Source organism: Leptonychotes weddellii, chromosome 1 (genome assembly GCF_054177405.1).
Source record: "Leptonychotes weddellii isolate Sample4059 chromosome 1, ASM5417740v2, whole genome shotgun sequence".
Lineage (NCBI taxonomy): Eukaryota > Metazoa > Chordata > Mammalia > Carnivora > Phocidae > Leptonychotes > Leptonychotes weddellii.
In genome coordinates, this window is record NC_138369.1 from 15,196,983 (window position 1) to 15,216,746 (window position 19,764).

General features: G+C 51.9%; 2 protein-coding genes and 1 pseudogene across 5 annotated transcripts; 1 reads left to right on the forward strand and 2 right to left on the reverse strand.

The window, feature by feature from the left end:
* The first annotated feature begins 3,689 nt into the window (after window positions 1–3,689).
* On the forward strand, window positions 3,690–9,834 carry KLHDC8B (kelch domain containing 8B). 4 transcript variants are annotated; one of them, XM_081817570.1, is made up of 6 exons: window positions 3,691–4,267; window positions 5,017–5,521; window positions 6,608–6,772; window positions 7,092–7,316; window positions 7,414–7,515; window positions 8,981–9,834. In XM_081817570.1, the coding sequence occupies exons 2-6, from the start codon at window positions 5,146–5,148 to the stop codon at window positions 8,983–8,985; spliced, it is 873 nt and encodes a 290-aa protein (XP_081673696.1). In that variant the 5' UTR covers window positions 3,691–4,267; window positions 5,017–5,145; the 3' UTR covers window positions 8,986–9,834. The 4 variants fall into 4 exon arrangements, with proteins under 4 accessions (XP_081673688.1, XP_081673696.1, XP_030896288.1 ...); XM_031040428.2 differs by lacking the exon at window positions 8,981–9,834 and adding an exon at window positions 7,947–8,803 and having other exon boundaries at window positions 3,693–4,267; XM_006744544.3 differs by lacking the exon at window positions 8,981–9,834 and adding an exon at window positions 7,947–8,803 and having other exon boundaries at window positions 3,693–4,062.
* On the reverse strand, window positions 9,586–19,408 carry CIMIP7 (ciliary microtubule inner protein 7). Its single transcript, XM_006744543.3, has 4 exons — window positions 19,382–19,408; window positions 17,123–17,236; window positions 10,373–10,429; window positions 9,586–9,993 (listed from the first exon to the last, which is right to left on the reverse strand). The coding sequence occupies exons 1-4, from the start codon at window positions 19,406–19,408 to the stop codon at window positions 9,586–9,588; spliced, it is 606 nt and encodes a 201-aa protein (XP_006744606.1).
* Window positions 10,497–14,768, reverse strand: LOC115944645 (large ribosomal subunit protein eL34 pseudogene; annotated as a pseudogene).
* Window positions 19,409–19,764: the final 356 nt, after the last annotated feature.

A 19,764-nucleotide genomic window follows, 5' to 3' on the forward strand; every position in this document is an offset into this window, starting at 1 on the left:
GCGCGCCGCACTTCCGCTTCCGGGACCTGGCCCGCCCTAGTGACCCTTGACCCCCCGAGACCCCGTTTCCCCCAAAGTCTGGGGGCAGGGCAGGTGGGTACCAAGGAAGGCTTCCTGGAGGAGGTGGCCGCAGGGAACGCTCTAAATCCATCCGGACCTGTGCAGGAGTCTGAGGAACAGTGGTGCTCTCAGACATGTCCCAGACAGGACTGCACAGGAGCCCTCCTAGGACTGGATTAAGGCCTAACTGACACCCCCTCTGAGGGACCTGGTGGTGCAGCGACATCTGGGAGGGATTCCCTGCAAGTTCCAAGCCATCCTCCAAGCTCTGGTCCTCCCACAGCCACGGACAAGGCCTGCCTCTGTCCCAAGCTCCTGACCAGAAGGAAAGAGGAATGCCCCATTGCCTGCCTGAGAGTGTTGCAGGGGTGTCTCCTCAAGGGCAGCAGGCCCTCCTCTCTTCCCAAGAATGAGGCTCACATGTGGGATGAAAGGCTGATGTGCACACATCATGCTGCACACAACCCCAAAGCTGGGCATGTCCTATCTGAGAGTCCTAGCATACCAGTGTACTATGCCTAGCATACCATGTGCATGGGTGTGGTGGGAGAACCCTTGCCCAGCCTCAGCCCCCTCAATGTCAGGAAGTCCTGCCTCCAGTCTCTCCTGTGCAGAATCCTTGTCCTTTTGCCTAGGAGACTGGGACCTCAGTCTTGCTACCTGGACCCTGGGGTCAGCAGAGGGCTGGTGGTTATAGAGCCCACTGCCCAAGCAGCACCAGATGAGAGGACACAGGTTGAAATTAACCCTTGGAGTCTAAGAGGTCAGACTCTAACCAAAGGCCCCTCTTAGGGCCCCCCCCCCCAAGTCCAGGTTGGGAGCCAGCATGGAAGCTCTGGTTTTTGCACTTCAGTCAGAGCCTGAACTAGGAGGCAGAAATATTGCCACAACACTTGGACCCTGATATGTACAATGGTGCCATATTTGGTAGCTGGGGGTAGGTGAAAGCCTGTGGGCAGTCACAAGAGGGTGGGTGGATGCTTCATTTAGGGACTGGCTAATAGCTCTTCTCCCTCCCCGTATGACCCCAGGATCCTCAAACTTGCTCTACATTGCCTACTGATACAGAAGGGTCTAGGCACCCCTAAAGAGAAACATCCAACCCACCCTAGGCCTCATCTGGTAACTCTTGAGCTTCCCAGGGCCTCAGCACTGACAGTGAGGTCCTCATGCCTTCAAGCATAGCCAAGGTGTCCAACAGTAAAATGCAAACTCTCCCGTTCCTTTGGGGTTAGTGCTTCTAACCCGTCATCCTGTTAGAAAGAAGGGAAGTGTGGAGTCCCAAGGGCCAGGGTATCCTGGTGCAATCAGGAAGTCCCACCTTAGTATGCCCAGTCCCCAACTATGGGTGAGCCCTGTCTCTGTCCCATCCATGGTTGAGGATTAGCTGCTACTCTCAGGACCAATCTCGCCTCACCTTCTGCACAAGTTGTCTTCCATAGCTTCTCCAAATCCAGCAGTGTTGGCCTCCTGTGTTTAGGTGGTGCCAGCACTGTGTAAACAGAAGCCAGTCCCGTGAAGAGTCAGAGTCCAGCCTCCAGGGATGGCATGGATTTAGGTGTGTCCTGAAAAGGGGAATCCCTCTCTGGTGATGTCCAGCCCAGAGTTCAGTGCAAAATAGAGGACTAGGTAGGGAAGGTCCATCCCCAGGCTGTATCCCTTGCAGACATTAGAACTGGGGGGATAGTAGGGGTTAGGGGTCAGGGTCATGGGTACCTAGCATCCTGAGGGGAAGCTGAGCCTTCTGCCTCTTGGTGCTCAGTATGTCCCAGATGGAACTCTGGGAGCATTCATCAGAGCAAAGAGAGACTTGACCTCGGTTTTGGTGGATGCTGACCCTGTAGGTGTAACTGGGATTGGAAAGGATGAGGTTGGTAGAGACCACGGGGTCATCCCAGGATCCAGCCCTTGCTCTCCATTTGGCATCTTTTACAGCCCTGAGTAATGGGCCCTAGACCCATTTCCACCTGACCAGAGAGATCTGGTGGACATCTAGTTGTGGGTGATGCCAGTGGGCCTGGGAGGGCTCACCCCAGGAGGGAGTCTGTGTGCCAAGGAGAAAAGCCAGGGCTGGACCTTGAGGAGCTACTTCCTGGGGAGAAGAGGAAGCAGGGCCTTCAAAAGACTCTGAGAAGCAGGATGAGTTGGAGCAGAGGTGCCAAGTTCACAAGAAATGAAACTTTGAAGATGTCAGCAAGATTTCAGTTGACAAAGACCATAGGGACCCATAGCATTAGCTATATGGTGTTCCATAGTGACTTTGGCAAGAGCAATTTTGGGGGAGCAATTTTGTTCTGCTCACTGCTGGACATAAGGTAGCAGATATCAAGGTGACTGGAGGAGAGGAAGGGGAAATGGAGGGATTGGGGGTCCTGGGAGGTATCTCAAGGTAGGAGGCTTTTAAGTGCTTAACTGCTGGAAAGGGAAGAGTGGGAAATGTAAGGGGTTTGCAGAGCAATGTGAACACCCTGTGCAGGAAGGTTCCCTTAAGTGAAGAGCATGTTAGGAGCAGAGTGGAGAGGATGGAAGCCTTCTAGCTAGGTTCTGTAACTGGCCTTGGTACTGCCATTTCCGTAGAGACCTTCCAACTCCAATTGCCAGCCTGTAAAAGGGGCTGGAGACTCTCTCTGGTCATGAAAAGGCTCTGCCCACACTCAGGGTTGGCTTCAGAATTTAGGCAAGCCAAGGAGTTAATGCCCTCAAGCAGCTCTTAACCCACAACTGATGGAGATTTGAGAATGAATTCCTCAAGCAACCTTTGCTCTGGGAGGGACCCCAGCAAGATTTGGTCCCAGTTGCCCGCAGTGGTAACTTGCTTGATGACACAGCCTTTATTGGCTGCTTTCTCTTTTTGCCACTCCTCTGCTGGTGCTTCCTGGCCTCACCTCCCACATTAACCGTATGTACTGATATCTTTGTCTCCAGATGTGCTTCTTGGGGGTTGAGACACACACCGTCCATGAAAGAGGGACAAGATAGTAGCAAGGATTTCTTCTAGGTGACCACCAACCTGCACAAATGGTCCCGCAGCTCACAGACTTAGCCAATACTCTGAATGCCCAGAAGATAGGCTGGGCCAGGGCCTGGGTCTGAAATAGATAGGCCTCTGTCACACCAACTTGCTCTCACCTGATCCCAGAGTTGGCTACAGGCAGGCCCAGGACCCTGGATATGAGCTGTCACAAAATGTCTTGGGTCCCATAGTAGCCCAGGCCTCAGGCCCTACAGAGTGACCTGCCTGGAAGGTCCCCTGGCCTCTGACACTTGAAGCTCATCCCTTGCTCAGAGCTACCCTCCCAGCAAGAACTTCCCCCACCCAGGCCTGTGGAAGGGCCTGTCAGGCACTGAGGCCTGCACCTCCATCCCCTGCTAGCCTCGATGTCCACCGTAAGACCTATTCTGCGCCTTGCTGTGTGCCTGGGGAAATGCTACCCAGCCACCACCCGTACCAGAGGCCCATGCCACGCCCCAAGTGGCCTCCAGGGGGCGCCGCCGCGAAGCCTGTCTTAGGGCTCCTCCGAGCTCAGTGCCGGTGGGCGGGCGCGGGCCTCTCAAGCCTGCTGGTTCTGCTGGCCCGCCCCCCGCCCCCCGCCCCCCTAACCCCGCGGGTGCCCCCAGGCTGGGTCCCGCTCAGAGCGGTCCCCCACCATACACGTGTTGTGCTGCTCACTGCTGCCTCAGTTCTCCCCCAGCCCAAGGTCGGACCCTAAATCCTGGGCAGGCCCAGCGTCCACATGTCCATCTGTCTGTTTACCGATTTGCCTGTGACTATGGGTCGACGCGCCCTGCTCTGGCCACGGCAGGTGCAGGGTTAAGGCGGGGGGGAGAGTTTCCCTAGTCGGGAGGGGGGACGAGGGGCGGACCCGGTCCAGCCCCGCCCCTCGCCGAGCCAAGCCGGAGCCCCGCCGGAGCCCCGTCGGAGCCTGGCCTCAGCCCCAGCCAGAGCCGGCACGGAGCCGGAACCGCGGACCCCGCGCCCCGGCAGCGCCGGAGCCCCGGCCGGTGAGTCCCGCAGGAGCCGCGCTCAGGGGAAGTTTGGGGCGCGGGGCGCAGAGCCCCAAGCGCGCTCGCCTGGACCCGCCCCCCGCCTCCCGCGAGCTGGAAGTTTGGGGCCAGGAGGCCATCACGCCAAGGGTCCCAGGAGCGTGGCCCCCGCGGGAAAGGAGAGGCTGAGGAACTTGGGGATCTGCTCTGAGGGGACTCGGAGGTACAGCTGCTCATTCCTACTGGAAACGCCCTGGACTGTGGGAATCTAGAGTCCTAATGCTCATGGGATCCCAAAATCATCCCCCTCCCTACTTCTGGACACCGAGGAGACTGGCCTCTAGGAACCTGGCATGGGCAAACCCCTAAGAGTAGACCTGAAGGGGGAATGTGGGACCCTGGCGTCCAGCTCCTCCCCTCCCAGTCCCAAACGCCCTGATCTTGGCCTTTTGCTGGTGGGAATGGATGATCTCTATGGAATGGCCCCCAAAAGGGTTGTAAGTATACCCTGGAGTCGGATTCCTGGCTGTCCAGGGCACACTGGAAGGCAGTAAGGGGAGGGTACAGTAGGACTCTATTCATGCAGAGCCCCAGAATGAGGCTTGTCAAGGGGAAGAGAAGGGGGCCAGGGTGGAATGTCCTATCCTAGTCAACTTACCTCCCACCTCGACCTAGATTTGAAGGGGGAGGGGAGGATGTTGGGTGTTCTTAGGTGAGGGCAGGGGGTGGGGAGAGAATCCCTCATGCCCCATAGGAAGGGGGGAAGTTGCCTGAGTTTCTGGGAATCTGCCCTCTTTCCCATCCAGGAGGGCCTCGCCTCTACAGTGGTGTGCTAGCCGGTAGGGGTAGGTCCTCCTTGTGCCTTTCCCACCAGTGATTTTGGGCCAGTCCTGCCCTCAGCTACAGACTGCTCAACTGTACCCTCAGGGCCAAGTCAGTGGCCTGACCCTTTGTTTTCCCTCTCTCCTCCAGGTGAAGGCAAGGTCCCTGAACTGGTCAGACACTCCCTGTGGCCCTGAGTCAAGATGAGGCCCCATCATGCCCCTCAGTGAGACCTGCAGCCTGAGCAGATAGTATGGCCTGTCACAGGAGGTGAACACCATGGCTACAGGCGGTGGCCGGGCCTTTGCTTGGCAGGTGTTCCCACCCATGCCCACCTGCCGTGTGTATGGCACAGTGGCATACCAGGATGGGCACCTGCTAGTGTTGGGGGGCTGTGGCCGGGCTGGACTGCCCCTGGACACTGCCGAGACACTGGACATGGCCTCGCATACATGGCTTGCACTGGCGCCCCTGCCCACTGCCCGGGCGGGTGCAGCTGCTGTGGTGTTGGGCAAGCAGGTGCTAGTGGTGGGCGGTGTGGATGAGGGCCAGAGCCCTGTAGCTGCCGTGGAGGCCTTCCTGGCTGACGAGGGCCGCTGGGAGCGTCGGGCCGCCCTCCCTCAGGCAGCCATGGGGGTTGCAACTGTGGAGAGAGGTGAGTGGCCTTAAGGGAGTCCCTCAGGCGCCCCAACGCCCTCTATTCTTTTCTGACTTGGTCTCTTACCCTCAGAGATTGGACAAGAGCTGTAAATTTTGTCTGAGTGCCCTGGACACAGCCTTGAATCTTGTAAAGACCCTCTCCTACCTAGGTTTGAGCTGAGCTAGCAGCAGCCTTCACTGCCCTTTCCCGCTGTGAAGTGGGAGGCAGAGCCCAGACTGGCCCCCAGCGTGATGGGAGGCCCCAACCACCTCCCTGCCCATTCCTCTTCTCTAAGAGACTAGGAGGGGTAGCCCAAGGACTCTCAGGGTTATAAATAGTCTAGGGGAGGGGGAGGGGAGCAGGGCCTTGGCTCAGAGCCCAGTAAGTGCTTAGATTCCCTCCCCCCCCCTCTTCCTCCCATATACCCATTTACCAGGGAGCTGGAGATGAGAAGGCCAACTGGCCTGGGGATAGTTGCCATGGAAGCCCTCAGCTGACTGACCCGTCTCCCTAAGGCCTCCAGACATGCCCCCAGCTGACCTGGAGGGTGTAACAGGGCCAGAACCTCCTCTAATGAAAGGGTGGGATATAGAGGGGCTGGCAGGGCTTCTGGGCAGAAGGCTTGTGGCCAGCACCTCTACCCTATAGGCCTAAGTCCCTCTCCTAGACCCCAGCTGATCCCCAGAGATCCCTCCCCAGTCTGAGTTCTATGCTTAGCAGATCCCCATATGCCCCTCCCTGGCTGAAACCATCCTCCACCCTCCTTCCCCTAGAGGAGCCCCCACCTTGTGGCCTCCAGGTCTGACCACCGGTCCTGCTTAGATGCCAGACTTGGTTGCCATAGCATCTCCAGGGAGACAGAGATGGATTATAATTAGATCATCTGCCTCCTGCTCTTCACTTGGAGGGGCCCTGGCCAGAGCAGGAATCCTAGCTCTCCCAGACCCCACTCAAGGAAGGAAGGAGGGTTTCTCTGCTGCTTGGGAGGGGTACTACAAACATGTGGGTCCCCAGCCACCCCCAGGCCTGACCAGGGCAGCTGTCAGGGTAAGGTGCCCTGGCCAGGCTGAGGTGCACTCTGAATTGCTCTTTTCTACGCAGATGGTATGGTGTATGCTCTGGGGGGAATGGGCCCAGACACGGCTCCCCAGGCCCAAGTTCGGGTATATGAGCCCCGGCGGGACTGCTGGCTTTCGCTACCCTCCATGCCCACACCCTGCTACGGGGCTTCTACCTTCCTGCATGGGAACAAGATCTATGTCCTGGGTAAGGGCCTGGGGGATGTGGGAAAGGGGCTCGAAGTGCAGAAGCACCTATCCCCATAGGTTGGCTGGGATCAGGTTTAGCCTGAGATGGCAGGACAAGAGAAGCTTTGAGTGAGCCAGGCTTGCTTGGAGGTTCTGACCTTTGGTAGCCCTCCCAGTGCCTGAGGATCTGCAGGGTAGGTGATCCATGCTCTGGTGTGCACACAGCTGGATATGGGGGGGGGCTAGGGTGGGCAGTGGTGAAGGCTTAGCAACCTGGTGAAGGAGGAGCCTACTAGGCCTCCCAGGCTCCTTCCCAGGTACCCCAATTCCATTGGCAGGGGGCCGCCAGGGAAAGCTCCCAGTGACTGCTTTTGAGGCCTTTGATCTGGAGGCCTGTACCTGGACCCGGCACCCAAGCCTGCCCAGCCGCCGGGCCTTTGCTGGCTGTGCCATGGCGGAAAGCAACGTCTTTAGCCTGGGTGGCCTGCAGCAGCCCGGGCCCCACAATTTCTACTCCCGCCCACACTTTGTCAACACTGTGGAGATGTTCGACCTGGAACACGGTGAGCAGTGGCTACCTGGGCTGTTCTCCCACTTTCCATGGGATGGAGGGGCACAGTATATGTTGTGGGGCTGGATCTGACCTCCCCTTTCCTGCAGGGTCCTGGACCAAGCTGCCCCGCAGCCTGCGCATGAGGGATAAGAGGGCCGACTTTGTGGTTGGCTCCCTTGGGGGCCACATCATGGCCATTGGGGGCCTTGGTGAGTATCTGTGGGGCTAGAGATAGGTGGTGAGCCCAAGACAGGAAGGAGGAAGCCCAAGCATGAGCACTACCTCCTGCCCTGCTTTACACACTCCAGGGATCAGGGCTTTGTGAGCTTCCCTTTCCCAGTCTGTGAAACAGACAGGGTGTAGTCTGCATATCCTAACTCTTGGGGTGTCCCTCAGCACCTGATTGATGGCTCTGTATCAGTAGCGGCCTAGGAGACAGAAACAGGACAAGTGACCACTGAATGAATGGACAAGTAGAAATCTAAAGAAATGAACGAATGATGAATGGGGGCTATGAGTAGCAAGGCACTAGTAGCCCATCTTGGGGTGATGCCTGCTGGACCATCTCTGGGCTCAGCAAGCAAAAGAGCAGGGGCCCTTGCAGCCGGTGCCCTTTACAACTTCCGTCTCCTTCCTGCAGGCAACCAGCCTTGCCCTCTGGGCTCTGTGGAGGGCTTCAGCCTTGCACGGCGGCGCTGGGAGGCCCTGCCCACCATGCCCACAGCCCGCTGCTCCTGTTCTAGTCTGCAGGCTGGGCCCCGGCTGTTTGTCATTGGGGGTGTGGCCCAGGGTCCCAGCCAAGCTGTGGAGGCGCTGTGTCTGCGTGATGGGGTCTGAATGCCTGATGGGATGTGTCAGCTGGGGCAGCGCATGCCAGAGGCACAGGTCTGTGGCTCCTTTTGCTGCTAAAGAAGCTCACTGTGGCTCTGTGGGATGAGGGAGGCACAGGGTCAGGGACTTGAGACAAATGTCTCAAAGGGTGAGGGGACTTTGTCTTTAGTGCAGGACACATATGCTTATACCCACCTTTATCCCCATTCATTCATGGACCATGCCTAGCTCCACACTTGCTCTGGAACTACTGGGCCCTCTGTCCAACTGGGAAGTGGGAAGATGGGAGAGCTGGCCTCATGCCCCACAGGATTAGTGCCTACCTGGAGTTGACCAGGCTCACCCCAATAGCTGTTCCTGAAAAATCCTAGCTGTCAGCCACCTTGAAGGCCTCTGTGGCCCCAGGAGAGTTCAGACAGGTCAGAGGACACAGAGGGAGTGGAGGAGTGGATGTAGGAACCTCCAGAGGACCAGAGGAATATTGGCTTTGGGCCCTTTACACTGTTGACTGTGTGATCTTGAGCAAGTCATTTCACCTCTCTGTGCCTCAGCATCCTCATCTGTAAATGGGGATCTCTGAAACCTTCCTGCCCTACCTACCTCACAGGGCTGTTGTGAGGACCCAGGAAGTTCAGATGTGAAAGTAAAAGTGCTGCTAAAATCCGGTGTATGGCCCTCGGTGTGGACTCCTGTGTTGCCCCTGCAGCCCCTTGCCCTCCTTCAGGGGCCTTGATTCTCCCAGGGAGGAGGGTCCAGAGTAGCCTTTTGGATCCGGCTTCTGCCCCCAAAGTGTTCTGGTGTCTTAGCCCCACCTAAGCCTTAGTTTCTCTTTTGGTGACGTAGGATGACTGCTGCCCTCCACTGTCCTGGGTGTTAGAGGGCACTCACAAGACGGCCAGAGAAGAGCTCAGAAAACTACAGCAAAGCACCACAGGGTCAGGATGACCTCCAGGTCCACGTTGCGCAGGATCTCCTCAAAGTCTCTGCTTACCTCCATAGGGAGGGGTGGTCCAGTGGGGGCTGTGGCCAGGGCAGGCTCCCCCTTTCCCAGCTTAGGCAGAACTATGTGGCTTCCCACCAGACCCCTAGAGACATAGTAGCCTCCCAGAGAAATCAAAGCTGCCAGCCCTTGCCTCCTCCTCCAGTCTTTGCTGCTCACTAGGAGGGCCCACGGACCCCGCTTTCCCTGCAGCCACATGAATGCAAGGGGCTCACAGCTGGGTTTACTGCAAGAATGGATCTGGGGTCCCAGAACTGATCTGCTGTAACCATGGTGACCCTCCTGGACCCTTAGCCTCCTGCAGGGTTCTCGCTCAGAGGCAGGGTTCTCGCTCAGAGGCAGGGTTCCCAGGGCAGCATCTCCCCTGCCCAGCACACAGGTGCCACGGGCCTTACTGCTCTCCAGCTTCTAAGAGCCCTTTGGCTGCAAACACAGACAGGCCGCTGTGTCAGCTGTCCTTGTTTAATGCTCTGGACCAATTTAGACACTCCGAGACCCCGTCATGAAGGTAATGCTGCAGCAGCTTGGGTCTTGGGATCCCTGGGAGGTCAGGCAGTGTGTTGGTGACTGGTCCCATGTTGTTGCTGCCACAGTGGCCACCCCGGGATGGCTGGCAGAAGTTCTGCTGGTAGGTGGTGCTGGTACGGGGAGGCTCGATCTGCACAAAGTGGATAAGGCGCTGGGGGAGGTCACTGAGTCCGGGGCCTGACCGGAAATTGGCCTGGTAGGAGGATTCAAGGGGCCGCTGCTTGCCCAACTCCAGCTCATGGGGTGCCCAGCGCAGGAAGGTGTGCTGCTGCCGTAGGCGCTCCAGGTCTTTCCGCCTTCCGATTCCCTGCAGCAGGCAGTAGGGGCCCTCCTCAACGCTGTGGGCCCTTGGCCCACAGTCCTGGCACCAAGCACCCCTCGGCCCCTCCTCAACCCAGGCCTACTTGGTGATTCCTGGCTCCCCTGGCCTGTACCCCAGCCTCTTTGGCCTGCCTCCCCAGCATGCCTTCCATTCCAGGATGAAACCTCCAGAAAGTCAGTGGCCCCTAGGATATTTGGGCATTGTCAGGCAAACTAGTGGATGAAACCAAAGCAGAGGTACCTTTGTTTGGGGAATGGGCTGTTCCCCAGACAAGAGAGGTTGTCAGGAGCCCTCCCTCCCCTCAGTGTCTTATCCCCTCCACCCTACCTCAACTTCAGCCTAGGCTGGGGCCCTGCCCGCTCTCCTTCCTTTGTCCAGTACTCACTTTGTCGAAAGAAGTACGGTTGTCGTGCTTGGAGAACAAGTGTTGCTGTGCTGGCTCCTTTAAAGACAGTGAGAAAGAAGGTGAATGGGGAAAAATGATGCTCACCTGCCCTTAAGATGTTACCTCAGGACCCATAATGGAGGGAGCTGCCAGGAGCCACTACCCCTAAGCTGCTAAACTTGCCACAATCCTGAAAGGGCAGTTAGAAATTAAAGCAATGCCTCACTCCTAGGACATCTCGTGCCGGTATTTGCCTCCAAAGCCAAAGTCTCTAGGGCTGCTGATTGAGGAAGGGGCTGAGGCATCTTCTAAGGCATCTTGCCACCAGAAGGGCAGTGGTTCAAGTTTCATGTCAGGCCCTTTAACTCTTAGATTGCCCAGGACCAGGCTTCAATTCTCTCGTCCCCTCTGTCCACACTTAATCTTTCATCAGTAACCCAAGTTCTTGGCCCTAAGTACCACCTGGAAACTGCCATTTCTCTTTCTAGCTTGAGCTCTTTCCTGAACTCCAGACTCAATAGCCAACAGGCTATTCCATATCCCCTTGTAAATGTTTTACAGGCATCTCCAAACACAGTGTTTTGACTGAGCTCTGGATCATTCCCCAACCCCACCCCTCCACAGCCTTCCCCAGGTCAGGTCATGGTAGCTAGATCCTGCCAAACACCTTGGAGTCCCCTTGATGCTCTTCTTTCACACCCTATATCCAAAGGGTCAGGAAGTCCTGTTGATTATTCCTTCAGTATGTACCCAAGATTGAACCATTCCTCAGTATGTCCACTGCTTTCCCTGATCCAAGAGGCACCTTCTTCTCTTGCTTGAATAGTTGCAAGAGCTTCCTACCTGGTGTCCCTGCTTCCAAGCTTTCCCCTCCAGTTTATTGTCCTCTTAGCAGGCAGAATAATTCTTCTGATATGTAGACCAGATCATCTCCCTTGTTTGCTGAAAATCCACAACAGTTCCTCATGTTTGTAAAAGACAAAGTCATCATAGTGGTCCATGAGACCCACACAATATTGATCTCTCCATTACCTGCAACCGCACTGTCATCCTTACTGCTCATGAAACACACCAGCTATTTCCACTTTGGGCCTTTGTACCACCTGTGCCTTCTGTCTGGGACTCTTCCTGTAGCTGGCCATAGGACTCCCTCTCACTTCCCTCTTGGGAGGACTTCTTCCAGCACTAACACCAGCAGTGTGTCACCCCAACTCTGCATTTTCCACTTTCTGGCATACTAGGTGACTACGTAGTATGATGTTGCCTAATGTTTCTGATGAGAATATAAGTTCCTTGTGGGCAAATGTTATTGTCTGTCTTGCTCCCATCTGTAACTTCAACACTGAACCTGATGCTTGGGCAAATACATGTTTGCTGTTTAATTAATGAACAAGGTTTAGAAAGCCCCCAGGGCATTTGCTTTGGCCCAGTTGGAGCCAGAGAACCATGCCCTATCCCCAGGCAGAGAAGGACCACCCCCAGGCCCCCAGACCTCAATAGGAATCTGTCCTAAGACCATCCACCTTGCCTTTGTGCCTGGTCTCTGGCCCTGGAGTTCCCTGTCCCCAGCCGTTCAGCTTCTCCTGCTGCAGACCTGAATGAAGTGTCTGATCTGATGAGTTCAGCTTGACTGGGTTGGGGTATGAGCAATGGCTGACAGCAGGTTCCTAGATAAAAGGCTGGAGCTAGCTCCATTCCAGATCCCTGAACCAGAATCTTCTGTGGTATGTGTCTTTAACAAGCTCCCTTATCAGGGGCACCTGGGTGGCTCAGATGGTTAAGCATCTGCCTTCGGCTCAGGTCACGATCACAGGGTCCTGGGATCGAGTCCCACATCAGGCTCCTGGCTCAGTGAGGAGCCTGCTTCTCCCTCTGCCTCTTTCCCTGCTCATGCTTTCTCTCTCTCTCTCTGTATCTCTGTGTCTCAAATGAATAAATAAAATCTTTAAAAAAAAAAACAAACAAAACAAGCTCCCTTATCAGGACCTCCTGCCCTAGACAGCTGGTGTTGGTTTCCAAATAGAATGAAAGCTCCATGAAGGTGGGAAGCCAGGCAGCCTTACCTTTCATTCCTCATAAAGCAAACTGACACGACAGGGATTAAAAACCCAGGGCCCTTTTAGAAAAAAACAGGAAAAAATCTTCAGTATTTAGAACTAGGCAAAGAGTTCTTTGACTTGATACCAAAAGCAAGAGCAATAAAGGAAAAAATTGATAAATTGGACGTCATCAAAAAATTTTTAAAGTTTTGCTCTGTGAAAATTTGTGTAAAGAAGATGAAAAGACAAGCTACAGACTGGGAGAAAATATTTGTAAACCAAATATCCAATAAAGGAATAAGATCTAGAATATATAAAGAATTCTTACAACTCAACAGTAAAATAACAATCCAGTTAGAAAAAGGGCAAATGTCAGATGTCTATCGACAGATGAATGGATAAAGAAAATGTGGTATATATATATATACAATGGAATATCACACAACCATCAAAAAATGAAATCTTGCCATTTGCAATGATGTGGATGGAACTAGAGGGTATTATGCTAAGCAAAATAAGTCAATCAGAGAAAGACAATTATATGATCTCACTGATATGTGGAATTTAAGAAACAAGGGAGAGGATCATAGGGGAAGAGAAGAAAAAATGAAACAAGACAAATCATAAGAGACTCTTAATCTTAGGAAACAAACCGAGGGTTGCTGGAGGGGAGGGGGGTAGCAGGATGGGGTAAGTGGGTGATGGACATTGGGGAGGGTATGTGTTGTGATGAGCACTGGATATTATATAAGACTGATGAATCACAGACCTGTACCATTGAAACAAATAATACATTATATGTTAATTAATTGAATTTAAATAAAAAAAAAGAAAATGGGCAAACAACAAGAAGCCATTTCACTGAAGAGGATATACAGATGGCAAATAACACATGAAAAAATGTTCACCATCATTAAACATTAGTGAAATACAAATTAAAATCACAATGAGATATCATGACGTATTTATCAGAATTGGCTAAAATAAAACAGAGACAATACCAAATGTTGTTAAGAATGCAGAAAAACGGGATCATTCATACATTGCTGGTGGGAATGTAAAATTGTACAGTCACTCTAGAAAACTTGGCAGTTTCTTTTAAAAACTAAACATACAACCACCATATAATCCAGCAATTGCACTCCTAGGCATTTAATCCAAAGAAATGAAAAGTTATGTTCACCCAAAAACCTGTACCAGCTTTATTTATAAGAACCAAAAACTGGAATCAGCCCAGATATTTTTAAAAGGTGAATGGTTACAAACTGTTTATACATGCCATAGAATACTACTCAGTAATGAAGAGGAATGAACCATGAACAACTTGGATGAATCTCTGGGAAATTATGCTGAGCAAGAAAAACCAATCTCCAAATATTGTGTGCCATATCATTCCATTTATATAACATTATTAAAATGACAAAATTTTAGAAAGGGAGAAGAGGCTGGTGGTTGCCAGGGATTAGGGACAGAAGAAGGGTGGAGGAACAGGAGGCTGGTGGGTGTGATCATAAAAGGGCACTACTAGGGGTACTTGCCATGTTGGCCAGTATCTTAACTAAAGAGGTGATAAAAGTTTATAGATCTTAATATACACAAATGAGTATAAGTAAAGTAGGAAATCTGAGATAGGTGGGTTGCGTTAATGTCAATGTCCTGGTTGCAGTATTATACTATAGTTTTGCAAAATGTTATCATTGATAGCATTGGGGAAAACTGGGAAAAGTATAGAAGGGATCTCTGTTATTTCTCACAACAGGTTATGAATTTACAGTTATTTCAATAAGAATTTCAATTAAAAAAACCCTGGGAGTATGCAGCAAGTTCCAATTGACCCCCAAATTTCTTCTTCATCTCTATCCTTGGCTAAAGAATTGTACACAGCCCTAGAATGTGGATGCCTCTGTTGTTGGAGGCAGCTCTGACTCTGAAAACTCACTATGTATGTATTTTTGCCTTTTGATTTTTTTATTACTCCAAAAAGCTTCATTAAGAAAAATTTAGCTTTCTGACTCTATGCTTGTGCCTTCAACACTTTCACAGTGTTTTTCTGCTCCTCAGTAAGGAAAGCACACTTGATCCGGTCATAGACACACTTAGTATATAGGGAACCACTACAGGCCCTGCTGACGTGTTGTTTGTTTGTTTGTTCTAGACAACCTCATAAGAACTTTAGGTCTTACAACACAAACTTCTTGAAGTCAGCCTGGTCACATGCCCTTTGTGGACTGTGGTGCTTTCCCAACTTTGTTGGTATGAAGGTACACAATTCTATTACCAAGGGTTCAGGACAGCCTAGTTTTGTTAGAAACTGTATTGCAGGACAGCCTATGATGGTATGTCAGATTCCGGATCATTCTGAATGCCTCTAGACACCATGTGAAATAGTGAGTGAAACTCACTATTCTAACGGTGGCAGGATAATCTATTGACTTCCATTGACTCAAGTTTTGTTCTCACAATAGTGGGACCCTGGTAAGAAGTGCAGTCATTTCCTTCCACCCAGGCAGTTCTGAGTATTCTTATCCCTGGAGAGGATTTCACCTGCATCTTTGTTTCTAGGGATCCTTTTCCATTGAGGTAGTAAAACCCATGATCTCTGAGCAGGTGGGCTTGGGCTGGGGTTCCAGCTGAAGAAACCTTGGAGGAAAGGTAGATTTCCTGGGAGGGGGCAGTAGTTGCATGTGGGAGGGCTAAGGGCCCTGGTGGAGGCTGGGCATTCTGCAGTCAGTAGGATGCTGAGTAAGGAGCCCCTGTGACAGACTGAGGCATGGCAGGGGTGGGACAAGGAGGAATACAACAATCATGGCACCACCAGTGAAGGACTTACTCCAAACCATGAGTCCCTGGGACTCTTGTCTAACCTTAAGAACAAACAGGACCAGTATTACATGTCCCAGGAGTCAAGCAGGTGATGGCTAGAAATAAGTTAATCTGGTCTAGAAGAGAAAAAGAAAAAGAAGAAAAGAGAATTTTCTTGCATCTGAATGACACAGACAAAATTCTACCTGCCCCAAACTAAAGAAAAGTGGTGTCACATCTTGAAAAGTTTTTCAACAATAATAGCAGCAAGCAGTTGGTTGAAACCTGGTATCTCTTAGCTAATAGGAAAATAAAATGTGCACCTTCCCCAAACAGTCCCACTAATTAAAAGAGATATAGACATAGAATGAGCCACCAGACTTGGCATTTATACAATCTGAGCCCAAGACACATAGATCATGCTGTTTGGGGATGCTGGTATTGCTAGTAAATGCTTTGTGTAGCAAGTCTTCAGTTAAAACATGTCCCAAAACATGTTCCCTACTTCTGTTTCTGGGGGACAGATTGAGAGGATGTTCCAGTCTTTAGGATGACAGCTGCCCCTGGGCTCCTACAAACACCCAGCAGAAAGTCCCCAGTTTGCCTCTGTCCCTGCACTACCCAGGTCCCATTATTCTCAAGGGGGAGGTGGCTCCAGATAAGCAGTCTGGAGCTGCATTTGGGCCTGGCTCTTTTAGTAGGCAGTGCCAGGCAGCCCTTCCAACTGAGAATGCTAAGGAAATTCAGGCTCCATAGCATGGCAGCCTCCAAGACCCTGTTCTTGGCCTGGGAAAGCAAGTCATGGAGAATTCAGATGGCAGGTCAGGTAGGATCTGGCTAGAGGCTTGGAAGCAAGAAGCTGCAGTGGGCAGAGCATGTTCCAGACACTCCTCCAGGTCCCTTTCCATGTTCTCCACCCTGCTGTTGCCCAGGGGGCTGATCTGAGTGCATTTCTCACCAGCCTGCTTTCCTTCTGGCCACTGAAAAGCCCTGGGAAGAGATGGAGGGAAGGAAGGAGAGGTCTCTTCTCTTAACTCCCTCCCAGACTAGCCCCCACCTGTCTGTCTCTGCACCCAAGATCACCACTCCTCTCAGGGTAGTTCTCTCCACACCACCCTCCCCTTCTGGGTTCTATGAGCCATACTTTCCCCTGTCCCTTTGGGCCCAATGGTACTGACCACTTGGTTATTACCAACCTGTGATACCACCTTTACCTGAGGCCTTCACATCTACTCCTTTGCATGTACACTCTGTTGAGTTCTCCTACTTTGAGTGAACTTTTTACTGTTGGGACCCCAGCTGATGATCAGTGCCCCCTCCTTGTTTCCAGGCCTAGAAGCAGTAGAGGGTCTGGGCCTTGCATCTCTCTCTCTCCTGTTCTCTGAAAGCCTTTTCCAGCCACTTCTGCCATCACTCCCTTCCAGTCCTCCTTGGCTACGCATGTGAGTGGGTACCCAGCCACTTTATATGCTGCTTCCCTCACCAGAGGAGGCCTCCTGGGCCCCTGAACTACAAGGCTGACTGTGGATTAGACCATGGGCTTTCATGACATCAAGGAATTTGAGCTTGAGAGCAGTTGTTGGCAAAACTCAAGGCTTACTTTCTGGGTTCTGGAGGGTCTCTCCCCATGACCACCTACTCAAACTGGGCCCTGACCCTCCCTCCACCGAGAAGGAACATTGAGCAAGACTGTCCAGCTTGGTACTAGCTCTTCTCCACCCTTTCTATAGGTGGAGATAAGGAAATATGCTATTTCAGGGAAGAGTGGCCAGGCCTCATGAATGTTCTGGGGATAAGCTGGCCTCAGGTCTCAGTCCAGCAGTGATAGGTCTGGGGATGATGCTTTTGGGGTCTGAGAGAAACAGAAACTGGCCCAGCCACCCCAGCTGCCCCCAGAGCTGCCTTGTACCTGACATCGCTGCAGGAATACTGCTGGAGGCTGGGGCTTGGCTGCAAGGCGGTATTCTTGAGCATTTTCACTCTTGAATTGGCCTCTGTAGTGCCCATAGAAGCCAGCGTTGTGCTATAATAAGGCAGGCATGAGGGTGAATCTCTCCCAAACACTTATCCTGAGTCTCAGACCTCAGGGTCCCCAGACCAGAAGCCTCTCCTGGGAGCTACTGACAGAATAAAAAGAATCTGAGGAGAGGGACACCCATCTGCCATCCATCATTAGAACAGTCAGCCTCGGGACGCCTGGGTGGCTCAGTCAGTTAAGCATCTGCCTTCGACTCGGGTCATGATCCCAGGGTCCTGGGATCGAGTCCTGTGTCAGGCTCCTTACTCAGCAGGGAGCCTGCTTCTCCCTCTGCCTGCTGCTCCCCCTGCTTGTGTGCTCTCTCTCTGACAAATAAAATCTTAAAAAAAAAAAAAGAACAGTTGGCCTCAGCTGTGCTGGCCCACCTGGGAGGGCTATGTGTGTGTAGGGAAAGGGCACCTTTTTTTTCCTTTCCCTCTTTTCCTTTCTTCCATCCTTCCCTTCGTTCTTTCATAAGATCCTAGTATAAGCCAGGGAGGCAACGGTGAAAGGACAGAAATATCCTGGTCCTTGCAAACCTTCCTTCTGGTGAGGGAGTCAGACACAGCAAATAGGGTCAGGGAAGAAATAACCTGATGACTAGATCCAGAGTGACAGGGAACGGGGATAGCCCCTCCTGACAATGAAGGTGGGACCTGAACATGAGGAGTCAGCCGTGTGAGGAACAGGAGAAGAGCATTCTATGTGATGGGAACTGAAAGAGCAAAGGTTCCAAGGCCAGAAAGAGAGAAATGTGCTGGAAGGATGAAATAGAACAAAAATCCTCATGACTAAAGGATTTTGAGCAAACTAGTCAGGTAAGGTCAGGGAAGGGCAGGACTCACACTAGTTTAAGAATATGGATTCTCGGGGCACCTGGGTGGCTCAGTCGGTTAAGCGTCTGCCTTAGGCTCAGGTCATGATCCCAGGGTCCTGGGATCAAGCTCCACATCAGACTCCCTGCTCAATGGGAAGCCTGCTTCTCCCTCTCCCTCTGCCATCCACTTCCCCGGCTTGTACTCCCTTTCTGTCAAATAAATAAATAAAATCTTTAAAAAAAAAAAAAAAGAATATGGATTCTCTTCAAAGAGCAAAGGGAGACTTTCCAGCAGGGGAAGGGACCAGACAGTTTTTGAGTTGGGGTAGTTCAGAGCACTGAGCAGAGTTTTGAGAACAGGGCCACTGACTGGTGATATGATCCTTCCCTGGGGCTTGAATGGATCCATCTTGGCATCTATTGACAAAGTCACGAGCACCTATTTGCCACAAACCCTGCTATTCTGGGGCAAGAAGGGCACCCTCTGAAACTGGAGCACCTAAGGAAGGGATAAGCTTTTCAAAAGAAGTACTTTACCAACAGTGATAGCTTCTGGAGAGAATTTCAGAGACAAGGACTGGCAAAAGACATAAATGAGCATTTATCAGAGGTCTAAGAAGGAGCTATTCTGTGTTGATATCATTACGTGGATGCCCTGTGGACAACAACCATGTCTAGCCAGGGAACTCCTAGAGCCCAACTCTTTGTCCTGAGAACTCCCTGGAAAGGATGGGTGTGTCTGGTCCTCCATGATCATAGCCTTGAGCAGAAACAAGCTGACCCAAGTTTGGCCTCTGGCCATCACAGCAAGTTCCTGTACAGGACTGAAAAGCCCTTTATCTTTTCATCCCACTGAGGGTTTGGGTTGCCCAACTTGTCTGTCCATCTTTCTATTATCTGTTGAACTTGCTCTCTATTCAGTTTAGTTCAATATTATTTACTGGGCCGCCTTTACTGCATCCCAGGCATTGGACTGGGCATGGGATATACAGTGGAAAACAGTCTTTGCCCTCAAGATGTTCCCAGTATAGAGAGCAGTCAAACTCCAGAAGTCTGGGGGGACCAAGCAAAGAACTGGGAATAAATGGGGTGGCTAGAAGATTAGGAGTTTCAGCTGGTTAGCATGAGACCAGGACATATGGGAAAGGACATGGCATCAGAAAGACTAGGTAGGTTCCAGGGGTAACCTTAGAATGGCAGGGAAGTTCAGGGTCCTCCACCAGCCTGGATGCTGGATGAAATCCTTCTTGCTAAATTTACTCTCATGATTCATTGAAGTTTCAGGTACTACCCCAGGGCCAGGAGCCAAGATTAATTGTAAAGTGCACTCTTACCCAGGAGCCTACTAAAGCACTTTGCATCTTTCCAGGAAGGAAGTAGAAAAGGTAAACTTTCCTTTTGTCTTTTTGAGGCTATGTCTGAGGAAAGAGAATCTCAGCTTCTTGTTGCTTAGTGACAAAGGGAGGTTGTGACTGCACAATGCTGCTGAGATTGTTGAGACAGTGCCCAGCCAGCTACCCCTTTGTGCTTCCTGCTTGTTTTCACTTCTTTATGAGAGAAATCTGCCCCTCAGCATTAACAGCCTAGAAAGAGTCCTTACATATAGAAACAGCCTAGATAGAGTTCATGCATATAGAAACATATACTCCACAATAGAGTGTGATGAACTCATAGTCAATGAAATATCAAAGAACATTTTAAAGGTGAATCCTGCATT

Coding starts and splice junctions, on each gene's coding strand:
- KLHDC8B (XM_031040428.2), top strand. CDS start 5,146: ATGGCTACAGGCGGTGGCCGGGCCTTTGCTTGGCAGGTGTTCCCACCC. Junction 6,773..7,091: donor GAACAAGATCTATGTCCTGG/GTAAGGGCCTGG, acceptor TTCCATTGGCAG/GGGGCCGCCAGGGAAAGCTC. Junction 7,516..7,946: donor CATGGCCATTGGGGGCCTTG/GTGAGTATCTGT, acceptor TCCTTCCTGCAG/GCAACCAGCCTTGCCCTCTG.
- CIMIP7 (XM_006744543.3), bottom strand. CDS start 19,408: ATGCAAAGTGCTTTAGTAGGCTCCTGG. Junction 10,430..17,122: donor TATTCCTGCAGCGATGTCAG/GTACAAGGCAGC, acceptor CTGTCTTTAAAG/GAGCCAGCACAGCAACACTT. Junction 9,994..10,372: donor ACCGTACTTCTTTCGACAAA/GTGAGTACTGGA, acceptor AGCGTTGAGGAG/GGCCCCTACTGCCTGCTGCA.